Raw genomic sequence first — 13,060 nt, 5'->3', positions numbered from 1 at the left:
TAAGTTCTTCCTGAAGGTCCAATGAGCCCCAGAGCATACATAACAAGCCCCCCAAGTCCACAAGAAGCCTCGTCACCCTGATGGTGCCTGTACCACTGGTGGGTACAGCCCCTACCCGCAGCCCCGCCCACACAGTGGCTCTGGAGCCAGCAGAACCTGCCGTGAGAAATGCCACGTCTATTCCTACGTGACTTTTTATCCTCAGCTAATGAAATCGGGCATGCATCCGACCTCACAATGTGCGCTGTGAGCAGGGGGCAGGGCAGGGGCCTCTCTTCACCGTCCTTAGCCCACCTGCCACAGGACAAGACTTTTCCTCATCCAGCGCTTTCAGTCTCTCCCAGTCTCTCCAAGGGTTGTCACCTATGCATTCAGTAAACATTTAATAGGAGCCTACTGTGTACCAAGGACAGTTTTCAGTGCTGGGGATACAGTAGTATAAAAAGTACAAAGTATTTGTCTGTTATGGGGTTTGACAAAAACCAAAAATATATAATATCATGGGATGGAATGATAAGAGTTATGAGGAAGAATGGGGGTGGGGGGGGGAAATACAGGGTGGTCAGCAAGTGATGAGAGAGGAGAGACCTAAGTAAGAGAGGGAGGAAGTCACATGGAGATCTGGGGAAAACAGCCTCCAGGAGGAGGGAGCAGCAAGTGCAAAGGCCCTGAGGCACAGGTAAGCTTGGTGGGTCAAGGAAGCAGCAAAGAGAACACCATGGTTGAACCAAGGAAGAAAAGGGTCTCCAGTAGGGATCGTCACCTTCTTGAACCCCAATCTGTATTTGGAGACATCTCTGTCTCTGGTTGCAGAGTGCAGCAACCTGGGGCAAGTCTGACCCCAAAACATTTCTCTGGTCCCCAAGAAGGTAAGGCGAAACCACACAGATGAGCAGAGCCTTCTCCACCTCTGAGAGTGAGCCAGCGGGATGAGGCTGGTGAGGAGAAAGGCTGCCTCAAAAGCCAAGGCCACTGCCCCTTCCACCACTCTAAGAATCACCACAACTCAAAAGAGGGTAGAGGGGAGCCCCACTGGGCAGAAACGGAAAAATCACAATACACGTAAGAGGGTCTACCGATCAAAGGATAAGAATATGCAACCATCAGAACAGCCCCGTAATGAAATAGAGCCACCGGAAGAAACAAACAACTTAAAATCAAAGCTCTCAAGGAGATTCAAATATAAAACAACAGGGAACTGAAAAAATATAACTTTCAGGTTTTTAAATTCAGTAAATGACGTGAAGGCATCCAAGGTCACTGCTGAGACTCAAGTGAGTGGCTTGAAAGTTATGAAAATTCCATAATCGTGAAAGCGATGTCTCACACCATAGAGCAAAATGACAAAGAGGTAGAAATCACAGGGAAAAGCTAGGAGACATAGAGGACAAATCCAGAAGACCCACTAAGCAAATAATAGGAATTTTAAAAGTAGGTTAAGACAATAATTAAACAAAAAAAGAACATTTCCCTTATGAAACGCCTGCATCTGTAGAAAGAAAGGCCTCCCCGAGTTTTAGGTAGGGCTGATGAACAAAACACATACCTAGGCATATCCTGGCAGAATTTCTAAACTCCAGTGTCAGAGACAGAATCTCAAAAGCTTCCGGCCAGAAAGAACAAGTGATTCTCATGTGAAAAAGAATGGGCTTCTCATCTGCACCCTGAGGCCTGGGAGACTGTGGGAAAACATCTGAGAGAGGCCTGAGAGAAAAGGATTGCAACCCAAGAGTCCTCCGACCAGCCAAGCTGCCATTCACTCCCAGTGAAAGAAAATATTTGTGGCTATGCAAAGAGTTAGAGGACATAACACACATACCAGAAAGGAACTCTGACCAAACACTCCTGAATCAGAGCTGAGACCTCAGAAGAGAGGGCGACGGAAAGAAGACAGACAGTGGCGTTCAGTGGACCCTGCGATCCATGTACCATCCACCCGCGCGGGGGACAAATGGTCGTAGACTGTGGACACAAAACTAAGTGAGTGTGCTTGAGACAGGAAAAGGGTTGCAAGAAGAATTAGAATTACGGTCTGGAAGAGTATTAACTACCTCAGAAAAATCTAAGAGCTGGGGATTAGATGAGGGTGAGCTCCTAAAACAAACCACAGGGAACACAAGAGCGTTTCAAAGCTCCCATCTGGAGAGGAACGACAAGGAAGCATGATGTAGGCTCATCTTACTGAGGGGAGGAGAGACGGCAGTGAGGAAACAGAACGACTTACAGGAAATAGTCGCTTCTCATATCCACACAATAGTAAGAAAACGCATTTGATTATAAATAAGGGGAAAGATAAAACAATTAGCAAGACGGAAAAGGACAGCAGAATTTTCAAGTGAACAAGGGGGACAAAGAGGGAACAAACAGCAACATGATCAGATCAGTAAAAATAAGAAAAAAGAAAAACAATAGAAAAAAATTTTAATGAAATCAGATTTTGTAGTTGATACATTAAGTATGAATAGGCTGAACTCTCCCATTGTCAGATACGCTCTGAGTTTTTGACATTAAAAAAAAAGCAACATACTGTTTACCAAAAACCACTTAAAACTAATTCTAGAAGAAAGACTCGAAAAGCAAAAGAGAAGGGCAAAATGATATCAGGCAAATGCAAACAAAAAGAAAGGAGGAAGGGGTTGAAATTACTAACCTTGAACAAGGTCGAATTGAAGATTAAAAGCATTAAGCAGGATAAAGAGCAACATTATAATGAGAAAAGACAATTTATAAATTATATCGAATAGTCATCAGCTTACAGACATCTATTAACAAAGCAGCTAACAATATAAAACAAAAATGATTACAGTTCCTGGAGTACTTGATTAAAAGTACAGCTACACAGAAAGGTGTCTATATAGCTCCTTCCTAGCCAGGCAGTCCTAGATAAGGTCAATTTAAAGAGAGAGGGGGATTGAATACAATCAACTCACCTAATTTATAGTAGTGATATAAAGTTCACATCCCTCAAATAGACAATGTACATTATTTTATATGTACACAGAACATTTATAAAATACTACTCATGTACTTAATCACAAAAAGAGAATGTCTGAAAGCCACATTCTTGGATCCCAATCCACAAAATTAGCAATAAAGGCTAAAAAAAGGTGACCAAAAAATCTTAAAATACTTGAAACTCCCAGATAACCTTTAGATCAAAGAAGAAATCAGAACTGAAATAACATACTATCTGGAAAGCACTGAAAGAGCAAAAAAACAAAATCTCTGAGGCCCCAAAAAACCATAAAAGAAATTTATCATCGGAGCACCTATACTACTGAAAACCTGAGGAAGCTTAAGTCTCAGGGCCCTTACTCCAGGGGGCTTCTGAGAAGAACCCCAGCAATTGTTCCACACGATCATGTTTTTATTAAAGTTGCAAAAGTAAGGTGTCTTTGTATCTTTTTTCTTGTACAGCCTCTCCCAACACCTGTCCTCAGTTATATAAGGTGCAGCAGTCCTGACACAACTGCAATCTATTCATTTTAGTTTAAAATGCCTTTATTATTATAATGTTCCATAACCAGAGCTACTGGAAAAATGAAGTTCCCAAGCTCTCAGTGTAGTGTCTCTACAGAGGACAGCTGGCCCTTGGGAGGGTCAATTCCATACCAAACGGCACCATCCCTGGGAACTGGGAATGGCAGGACACTGAGCATCCCCGCCCCCTGATGAGGTAAGTGGTGCAGCCACCCAGGTGGAGACGCCATGGGAAGGCGAGTCAGACCATAATGCATTAAATGCAGACGTTTCAGAGCGAATCCATCATGTATGCTTCAAACTAAAACTAGCATGGATTTTTGGAGAATCCACAAATAACACAAGAATCCATAAATCTCCAATGGCTCAAGGTGCTTCCCCTGATGCTGTAGGGAAACTCCTCTAGGTCAGACTAGGCCAACAATCTGCCATTGATTCAAGCCTATCTGCGAACCCACGGAAAGAAGGTGGTTCTCCATGTCCCACCCATCAGGCTTTCTTCTCCAAATCCCTGATTTTGCTTTTTGTAATTGACAATAGCAGTCAACAGACCCCTCCTCTCTCTCCCTCTCCCTTTCTCTCTCCCTCTCCAGAAAGGCCTTCCCATCCACCCTATCTAACGAGGGTGCCGCTGCACCCTTCTCCCCCACCCTGGCCTACATATCTTCTTCGATGATGATTTTCCTTTTTGCCCTTATCCTTGCTTTATATCCATGTCATTGTTCTCTTGTTTACGTTTGGTCTTCCCCATTAGACTGCAAGCTCTACGGAGCAGAGAAAGAAGGCACCTGCCACTGGAGTGGACGGGGAGGACAGGCAGGTGAGGACTAGGTCATGGAAAACCCGATTTGAGAGATGAATAAACCTCTCGTAAACCACTCAAGGCCGTGAAATGCCAGCACTTTCATAAAGATGAGGAGTAAGGGTCCTTATAGAAAATGGAAATGAAATCAGCCAATTTAACCAACGTGATAAAACATACCTTCTTCCTTCCTGGAGCGGTTCTTTGTGAAAACAGGTGGGTAGGGCACCTGGGGCCGGGAGGGGCTGGGAGAAGAGCTCCAAGACCACAGGTTCCCCCTCATGCTGCCATTATTGCTCCCGAGCCTCATGAGCCAGTGATCAGATAAGGAGGAGCTGGTGGAACCTGCGGAGGAAGCACCGAGAGGAAAGGCTGGAGCCACCTCCATCCCTTCGGGATCCCCCAGGAACCTTTGGGGGCCAGAGTGCCATCCCCGAGCCCTGGAACTACAGAACCAGGATGGAATTACACACACAGAAGTTAAGGACCAGGGGAGAACCCTGCAATTGAGTCACCATGGAACCAAGCCGAGACATTTAGGGAAAGGCATTTGGGCACAGACAGGAAAATACGTTGATAAGTATTGAAATGCTTTTCATGAAATTGCTTGTCACCAACTCCAGTTTTCTAAATATTGTACGTTTTTCATTCTTTCTAAATCTATCTTCTATAAAAGGCAGGCAGACTTTGCATTAGTGTTGATTTAGACCTACTGGTGCCTTTGGGTTTTATTTGGCCATTTTCCAACAATTGTTGGAGAGCAAATCTGAGTAATTTAAAAAGAAATGCTCTTTCATCCCAAAGAAAAAGATGGCTAGTTTGCAGAGCAAAATAGGTCACATAAAAAGGTCAACTTTAATCCTTATTTTCCTCCAGACTTCCATGCAAATTTGAGCTTATCTAATAAACATATCACTGGGAAGTGGATAACCGGTTCCATTTCCTATGAAGGCCCTGCAACCCTCGTAAATGCCCTTCCCTTTCCAGCAGGACTAATGCAGGTTTATATTCCACACCCTTAATTAAAGTCTGGCTTGACATGAGTGAGACTGGGATTATGGAATTTCCACACCACCAAGAATCACTTGCCACGGATACAAAATATGTATTCCTTCTCCCTTTCTTGGATTTCAACATGACCACTCCACACCCTTAACAAAGAAACGGGATTCTAGCGTAGTGTTCAAATCTCTAGCAGCAGCCAAGGCTTCCTCTTTCAGATCCTTGCCTACTCCTCCTCGTCTTTGATGTTTGACTAAGCATCTCCGTAGTTCTTAAAGTGACTTCCCAATTCCCCCATGTCCTGTAATGAGCAGCGGCACCTACCTCTCATGGAGCTGCTGGCTGACCAGGAAGGGATGCTGTTCCGTTTCTGGTAAAACAGTATGTAAGCCCCTCGGGTAATGACTTCATCTTCCAGGAGCGAGTCCACGGTGCTGTCGTCGTAACTGTACCACTGGCCATCCACAGAGTTCCGGCAGTAGGCTGCAAAGATCCAAACCCCAAGTCCCATTATTGGAACCACCCCAAAAAGCAGGAAGACATGCCCCACTGGCATAGCTCATAAATGGACATGTTTGTAATAGAATGAGAAAAATTGGTCCATTTTTGGCCAGAAATGAATTTTGTGCAGAAAGGATCAATCACTTACACTCCCTGATAAAGTGTGCTGCTACTTGACGCCGAATCCTTATGCTGTAGCCCTTTTTCAGGCAAAATCTCCAATAAAAGGGAGCCCCAAGTTACTTGGCCAGATTAATGATGTCCACGTTAACCCCATTTCTTCTAAGAAGCTTTACAATGCACACCTCTACTTCTATGTAATGAAAATATGCCACTGTATTAGGGTACATTTCTTTCCTACCTAGTAATCGAAGTCACACATTTAAGAAATTGCTCATAAATTAAGATTCTCACCACCACCTTCCAAACCATTAAAACAAAATAGTCTTCTCCTTTCCCTCCACATCTCGGGGAATGGTATCGTAACCCACAAATCTGGAGTCAACCAACTCTTTCTGTAATGGGCTAGACCAGGGGTCGGCAAACTTTTGAGACAGACGAGCTGCCAGGGGTCAGCAAACTGCAGCTCGCGGGCCACATGCGGTTCTTTGGGTACGTACATGCGGCTCTGAAGTAAAATTGAAAATGAAAATAAAACTACCATAGTTTCATTTATAATATTATTCTAAATTTACCTTATTTGGAAAAATATATTTATGGCTCTCGAATAATTTTTAAATTGTTGTGAGGGACAGGATTGGCTCTTCCAGGGGTTGGCAAACTTTTGAGACGGAACGTACCCAAAGAGCCACATGTAGCTCGCGAGCCGCAGTTTGCCGACCCCTGGACTAGACAGAAACCAGTTTAGGCTTTGCAGGTGACAAACGGTCTCTGCTATATATCCTTGTTCTTTTTCATCACTTTTCAAAATGCAAAAACCATTCTTAACTTATGGGCTGTATAAAAACAGGTACTGGACTGGATTTGGCCCGCAGGCCATAGGTTCTGACTCCTGCACCAATGGAAGCCAGGCGCCTAGGAGTTCATCGCTGCTCTCCCCTTTCCCTCCCACCCCACACCCAGTCCAAAAGCCAGGCCTACTGATTCTGCTTCCAAAAGTGTGTCTTGAATACCTTGATTGTCTTCACCTGAGCCCCAGAAACCTCCTCCTAACTGAAAATACAACTTCCACTCTTGTTCCCTTCTACCCATTTTTCACAGAGCGGAGCTACTACCTCCATTTGTAAACTCCATTATGCCTTTACTCCTCCATCTAAAACCTTTTAATGGCTTCCCACCGCCCTTTGGAAAAACGATAAACTCTTGTCCATGGCTTACGGTGCCTCCTGATCAAGCTGCAGCTTACCCCTGAGAATCACTACACTTCAGCCATGACAGGTTTTCATCAGTTCTCAAACACACCAAAGTTCTGCCTCGGGGCCTTTGTACATGCTAGCAGCTCTGCCCATGATGCTGTTCCTCCCATTATTCACATAGCCAGTTCCACCTCATCTTTCAGCTCTTGACCTCAAAGGAACAGCCTCAGACAGACTTATCTCTATCACAGACACAATTAATCAATCACCTTTTCATAATGCCAGGTCATGAAAAGTGCTAAAGTGACAGCATCTTTTTATTGTCTGTGTCTCAAATTAGACTGAAGTCCCATAAGGGCAGGACTCGTATCTGTCTTGTCAATCCCTGAAGCTCCCTCCAGCACCTAGCAGAGTCTGGCACAGAATGAGTGCTTAATAAATATTTGTCCAATGAATGAATGAGTGACGACTGTGGATTTCTATACAGTCCAGTGTCTTCCAAATTGTAGGTACATTAGTACACTAGAAACAGTGCACTTTTGGGGCAACCGGTTAGCTCAGTTGGATAGAGCACAGTACTCATAACATTAAGGTTGCCGGTTCGATACCTGCATGGGCCACTGAGCTGCGCCCTCCACAACTAGACTGAAACAACTACTTGACTTGGAGCTGACAGGTCCTGGAAAAACACACTGTTCCCCAATTTAAAAAAAAAAAGGGGAATATTAAAAAAAAGGAAAGAAACTGCACTTTTCAAAAACATGAAGTATTTTAAAGCATTTTTAAAATGAAATAATTTGTTATTCTAGAATAGAATAGACCAAGGTATACGATTATGACCAACTGAACAAGTCCCCAGGTATTTGTTTCTGTCCTTCCAGTTATTGATTTCTCTCAAGATCCTGAGGGATAATAATTAAATGTACCCCATAGACATAAAAAATGTGTAAGTAAGAGTTCAGATCTGATAAGAGTCTGTGTTGAATCACAGATGAGCATACATGAGGACATATTTGATATAGTCAAAAATTCAGGCTGTAACTAACTTTGTATTCCGACCACCAACCTAGCTCAAGTCCACGGCTTGGACCAGGCACCCCACCCTCTGGCAGGTTCCCGGTGTGCAGTGGGTGAGGGGTCACAGCTCATGCCGAGTGCCCAGGTGAGCTCAGCGTCCGTTCCAGGAACACCAGGCATCCTGAAGCCCAGGTCACAGCCACGACACGCGGCCAGGGCAGCCACAGGCCGAGAGGCAAAGCTCACCTGTGTAATGCCCACCTTGCAGACTGCCGTGGTGGTTGCAGACAGCATACAAGTCGTACAGGAAGTCCAGCGGGTAGCTGGTAGGCAAGCAGGCCGGCTGCTTCCAGGAAGGCCAGGGGCCTGGCCCCGGCTTGGGACCAGCGTTTCTCTGGGCCACATGGGGAGCCATGTTGAGGCCGCAGAGTGGAAACTTCACCAGCGTGAAGAGCTTGTTTCTTCTCTCGCCCACTTGACAGAACCTTTTGAAGTGGATGATGAGTATATCGGGCAGGGTCCACAGACTCAGCTTCACCGTGCCCTGCTGGAGGACTTTGCAGTGGGGGCACTTCCACGCATTGTCCTGGGCCAGCTAGAAAGAAAGCCATCAGGACTGTGAGGCACCACGGCACTCGGCCAACCCACCAAAAGGCAACCAGCCCCCTTCCAGTCCCATGGCGGGACCTGCTCCTCCTTCGTGTAGAACTGAAAACACTCATCCAAGGTACAGCTGTGCTGCTGGTGAGCCTGCTGCTGCTGCCACACGCTGTCCGCATCCTGGACCTGCTCCTCTGGGAGGCTCCCGAACAGACTGCGGAGAGGAAACAGATGGCACTCGGCACGTGTCACCTCCAAGAAGGGTTTCTCGTCAGTCTCTGCTCAGAGCCAACAGGGTGGAAGGCACCTGCCAGGTGAGCTGAAGAAGTCCCACTGGGCACCTCATGCACTCTCCCTCAGTGCTCACTCCATTTTACTGCAATTCTCGGTCTCCCCCACCAGCTGCCCGAGGGACCAAGTCCTTGGCTTAGCTGTCTCTGTTTCCTCATCCTCGTGCAGGGCCTAGCACCTAGGAGGAGGTTAATAAATACTGGCTGGACTCAGCAGTGTCCTTTTTCAAAGAAGGGCGGATGCACTCTGTTATAGAAGCAGCCAAGTTTAGTGATTAAGAGCATGGACTTGAGCCAGTCAGCCTGGGTTCAAATCTCGGTCCTGCCATGCATGAGCTGTGTGACACTGAGCAATTATTTAACCTCTCTATGCCTCAGTTTCCACATCTGAAAAAGTAGATTATCGTGGTACCTACTCCATAGAATGTGATGAAGATTAAACAAATTGCAAATACATAAAGTGCTCAGAGCAGTGAGTGGCACACGGGGGTGAGTAAGCGTCACATAAGTTTACTACGACCACTGTTACCAGTACTACCACCACCCATCACCACCATTATTACTACTACAGGCATATCTCGTTTCATTGCACTTTGCTTAATATATTGCTTTCCACAGATGTTATGTTTTTTTACAAATTGAAGGCAAGACCCTCCATCAGCAAAAAGACTACAACTTACTTTACGGTGGCCTGGAATCAAATCTGCAATGTCCCCGAGGTATGCCTGTGCTATCATTGTTGTTTATATACAGACAATTGTTGTTTGGGTTTCTCAGAAGCATGGATCACACGGCATCAAGGAGGTACGCATCCTGCCTCATAGTCATATTGGGGAAAACTGGGCACAGGGAGCTTTCTTTGCACAGGCAGGCCCTGTCTCGCCCCTGCCAGAGCCAAATTCTGTTGAACTCACCGCTCCTTGACACAGCTATCCCACTCAATGGCCAGTTTGACGTGTGGGGGGCCTCCTGGCCTCCTGAGGTGCAAAGCTCTGAGGAGAGAACAAGGAAGAAAGCCATCAGAAAGCATGGAGTCTTCTTCCCACATCGCTGCGGGGTCCAGCGGTCTGCCTCCAACCCCACCATTGATATTCCAAACAGAAATGTCCAAAACTGAGTGTAAACTGAGGTCAGGTATCCGGGGAGCTGCTGTTGCTGAAGGCTTCATCCTAATCTTCCTTTGAACACGCTCCACTCACTCCCTTGGGAGTTTGTGACCGCTGAGGATTTTGGTTGCTGCGAGGACATAGGCCAACGCTCCCATTGCAGCCTCAGCACTTTCTCAATGGCTGGAAGGTCACTCCACTTGAACATCTTACACAAATCCCTTATTCTGACGATGCCTAAAGCTGAGCTGCTAACTTTCCTCCACCACAATATGAAAGGATCGCCCTCTAGTCTGCCTCTACAACCTAAAAGGGCTTCCCTTTCAGACCCTCGAATACCCAGAAGTTTTCAATATGCGCCAGCCTACAGCTCTTCCCAGCTACTAGGGCTTAGCCCATTTCAGGAAAGGTTGGTCGGTAATAATACACAAGAGAACGAAGGGCATAAGGTTTTGTCCCCAAATCAACAGGACATATGTAAGTGATGAGAAAATCTGCACCTAACAGTGCTTAGAATGTGTTGCAAGAAAAAAAGTGCAGATGTCACATGAGTCCCTGTTGCCAGGATGATTCAAAAACAGGATTGAGCTCACAGAAGGCACAGAATCTGGGGGCTAAGCACTGACAGGTCTGGAGTGGAGTCGTGGCACCATCCTGAGGAAAAAGCCAGGAGGGAGCAAGGAAACAGGTGTGACTGGGAGACGCCCACCCAGGTTAGCGAGCCCTGTCGATTCCGGACAAATAATGACCACCCTTCCTCACCTTTCTTTAAAGTGAGGGAAACTAAGCTATGGGCATGTACTGCCTCCCCTCTTCACCTCCCCACTCCCCCGAAAGAGGAGAAGCACCTTATCTGGTTGGCGGGACTAGGGGGAAGCGGCCAGCTCAGCCCCCCTTGGTTACTCCTTTCTATGGCCTACGCGCTAGCAGGCTGGCATTCTCTCATCCGTACCTCGGGGTTCCTGGAAGCAGCCCCATCTCTGCAGGAGGAAGCCTGGCAGACGGGGACACATATCTGATTCAGAGGAGACACCCATCTGCAGCCCTAGATCTAAGCCTCTTTCTTTAGGACCCTGAAATTCTGCATTGCCACGAAACACAAGGCCTGCAAACAGGGAGCTCTGCCTTGCAGGGGGGCAGAGGTATTTAGTTCTGGGGAACCTACTCAAAAGCTCATATTGGACTCATATTTAAGCTGCATCCTTTAATCAGTAAAGAATCATCTAATATACCTAGTATTTTCACCTCTTTCTGCCTTACCCCTCAGACTACTCTTCCAGTGAAATCTCCACTTGGGGGTGGAAAAGGAGAATTGGTATCTTTAGGCTTTAACTCTGTTACATAAAACCCCTTAGGCCACAGAGAAAGGGAGAGACATGAGCGTAACCTGAAGTTCGCTCCTCAGACGGGAACCATCATTCATGAGACAGCATCACCCTCTCTCCTGATCACAGCCCTGACTCAAACCGGAAAGAGGACAGTATTTGAATTTACGGCAGGATGAGAGTCTAAGCAACATATGGATGTAAATCTCTCCCTGAGGGAGTTACGAGTCTAATAGGAGAGACATGTGAAGAGATCGCTGTAATGCGCCCCGGGCATTGATGGGGGCTGAGGAAGTGCACCCAGGCTGCTCTGGGGACCAGAGAAGTCATCCTGCCTAAGAGGAGCAGGAGTTGAGCCGGTGCATGGGGAATGGTGAAGGCAAAGGGTGAAAAGGCCATACAGGCACAGGGCTCAGCAGGAGCAAAGGGTAGGCTGTGTGTCAGAATCAGCAGCAGAGGCTCAGCGAGGGACAGGCCACATGATGACAGAGAGGGGCCAGACCAAGGAGAGAGGGCTCGGATGTGTGGACTTTGCCCCATGGGCCACCTGACGGGTTTTAAACAGACAGGTACAGAAGCAGATGAACAAGAGGGGCGCTGGTCCGGAGGCTGGTTATGTCAGAGCGGAGGCTCCCAGGGCATCCAGCTGAGAGCTGATAAGGGCCTGAACTCAGGCAATGGTGGTGAATGTGGAGAGGAAGGAACAGGTCTGAGGAAACACCAGGATTTCTGAGTAAGACTTGATGATGGATTGACTGTGGGACACAGCAAGGTGGAGGAATGCAAGGTGATTCCAGGTCACCAGCTTGGGTTACTGAGTAGATATACGGTGGTCACCATTCAGACACAGGAGACAGGAATACGGGAGGCTTAAGCAAGAAGAGCTCAGATTGGCAAACATTTAGTTTTCACGTCTATGTGACATTTAAGTAGGCTGGGCAGGTCTGTATCTCAGAGAAAAATCTGGCTGGAGAGAGACAGATGTGAGAGACGCGGACCTAAAGGTCGTGGGGAGAACTGAGGCAAGATCCTCCAGGGACGGGACACGGAGGAAGCACGGAGTGGGCCCGGGTGGGGTGCTGAGGGCCCAGACAGGGAGGGGAACACTTCAAGGAAACAAAGAAAACTCCCAGATGAATACAACGTGGCCTATACATACCATGGGATATTATTCAGCCTTAAGAAGGAAGGAAATTCTGACACATGCTACAATATGGATGAACCTCAAGGTCATCATCCTAAGTAAATAAGGCAGTCACAAAAAACCTAATGCAGTATGACTGCACTTGTATGAGGAAACTAGAGTCAAGTCAAATTCAGAGAGACAGGAAGTAGAATGGTGGTTGCCTGGGCTGGAGAAGGGAGAAAGGGAGCTAGTGTTTAATGGATAGAATTTCAGTTTGGGAAAACGAAAAATGTTCTGGAGATGATGGTGGTGATGGCTGCACCACAACATGAATGTACTTGACACTACTGAACTGTGGCACTTAAAAATAGTTAAGATGGTCAATTCTATGTTGAATATATTTTGCCACAATTAAAAAAAAAAAAAGAAATTTCTAGGAGAACAAGGAAGTACTGCGATAGGAAGGCCAAGAATAGAGGCCTCTGTGAAGGAGGC

At 46.5% G+C, this 13,060-nt stretch overlaps 1 protein-coding gene across 1 annotated transcript in view; it reads right to left on the bottom strand.

The window, feature by feature from the left end:
- The window catches only part of LOC109378538 (ubiquitin carboxyl-terminal hydrolase 43-like), a 14,943-nt gene extending 4,459 nt beyond the window's left edge, over positions 1-10,484 (bottom strand). Inside the window, exons 1-5 of the mRNA XM_019634885.1 lie at positions 9,923-10,484; positions 8,806-8,932; positions 8,365-8,713; positions 5,609-5,767; positions 4,463-4,627 (exon numbers count right to left, since the gene is read on the bottom strand). Of these exons, the coding sequence (XP_019490430.1) occupies positions 4,463-4,627; positions 5,609-5,767; positions 8,365-8,713; positions 8,806-8,932; positions 9,923-10,176 (1,054 nt within the window). The 5' untranslated portion in view covers positions 10,177-10,484. The remainder of the gene's footprint in view (positions 1-4,462; positions 4,628-5,608; positions 5,768-8,364; positions 8,714-8,805; positions 8,933-9,922) is intronic.
- Between the last annotated feature and the right edge of the window lie 2,576 nt (positions 10,485-13,060).

This window comes from Hipposideros armiger, unplaced genomic scaffold, assembly GCF_001890085.2.
Source record: "Hipposideros armiger isolate ML-2016 unplaced genomic scaffold, ASM189008v1 scaffold_2119, whole genome shotgun sequence".
Classification (NCBI taxonomy): domain Eukaryota; kingdom Metazoa; phylum Chordata; class Mammalia; order Chiroptera; family Hipposideridae; genus Hipposideros; species Hipposideros armiger.
The sequence above is the reverse complement of the archived record's forward strand: the minus strand, read 5'-3'. Positions and strand labels throughout refer to the sequence as shown.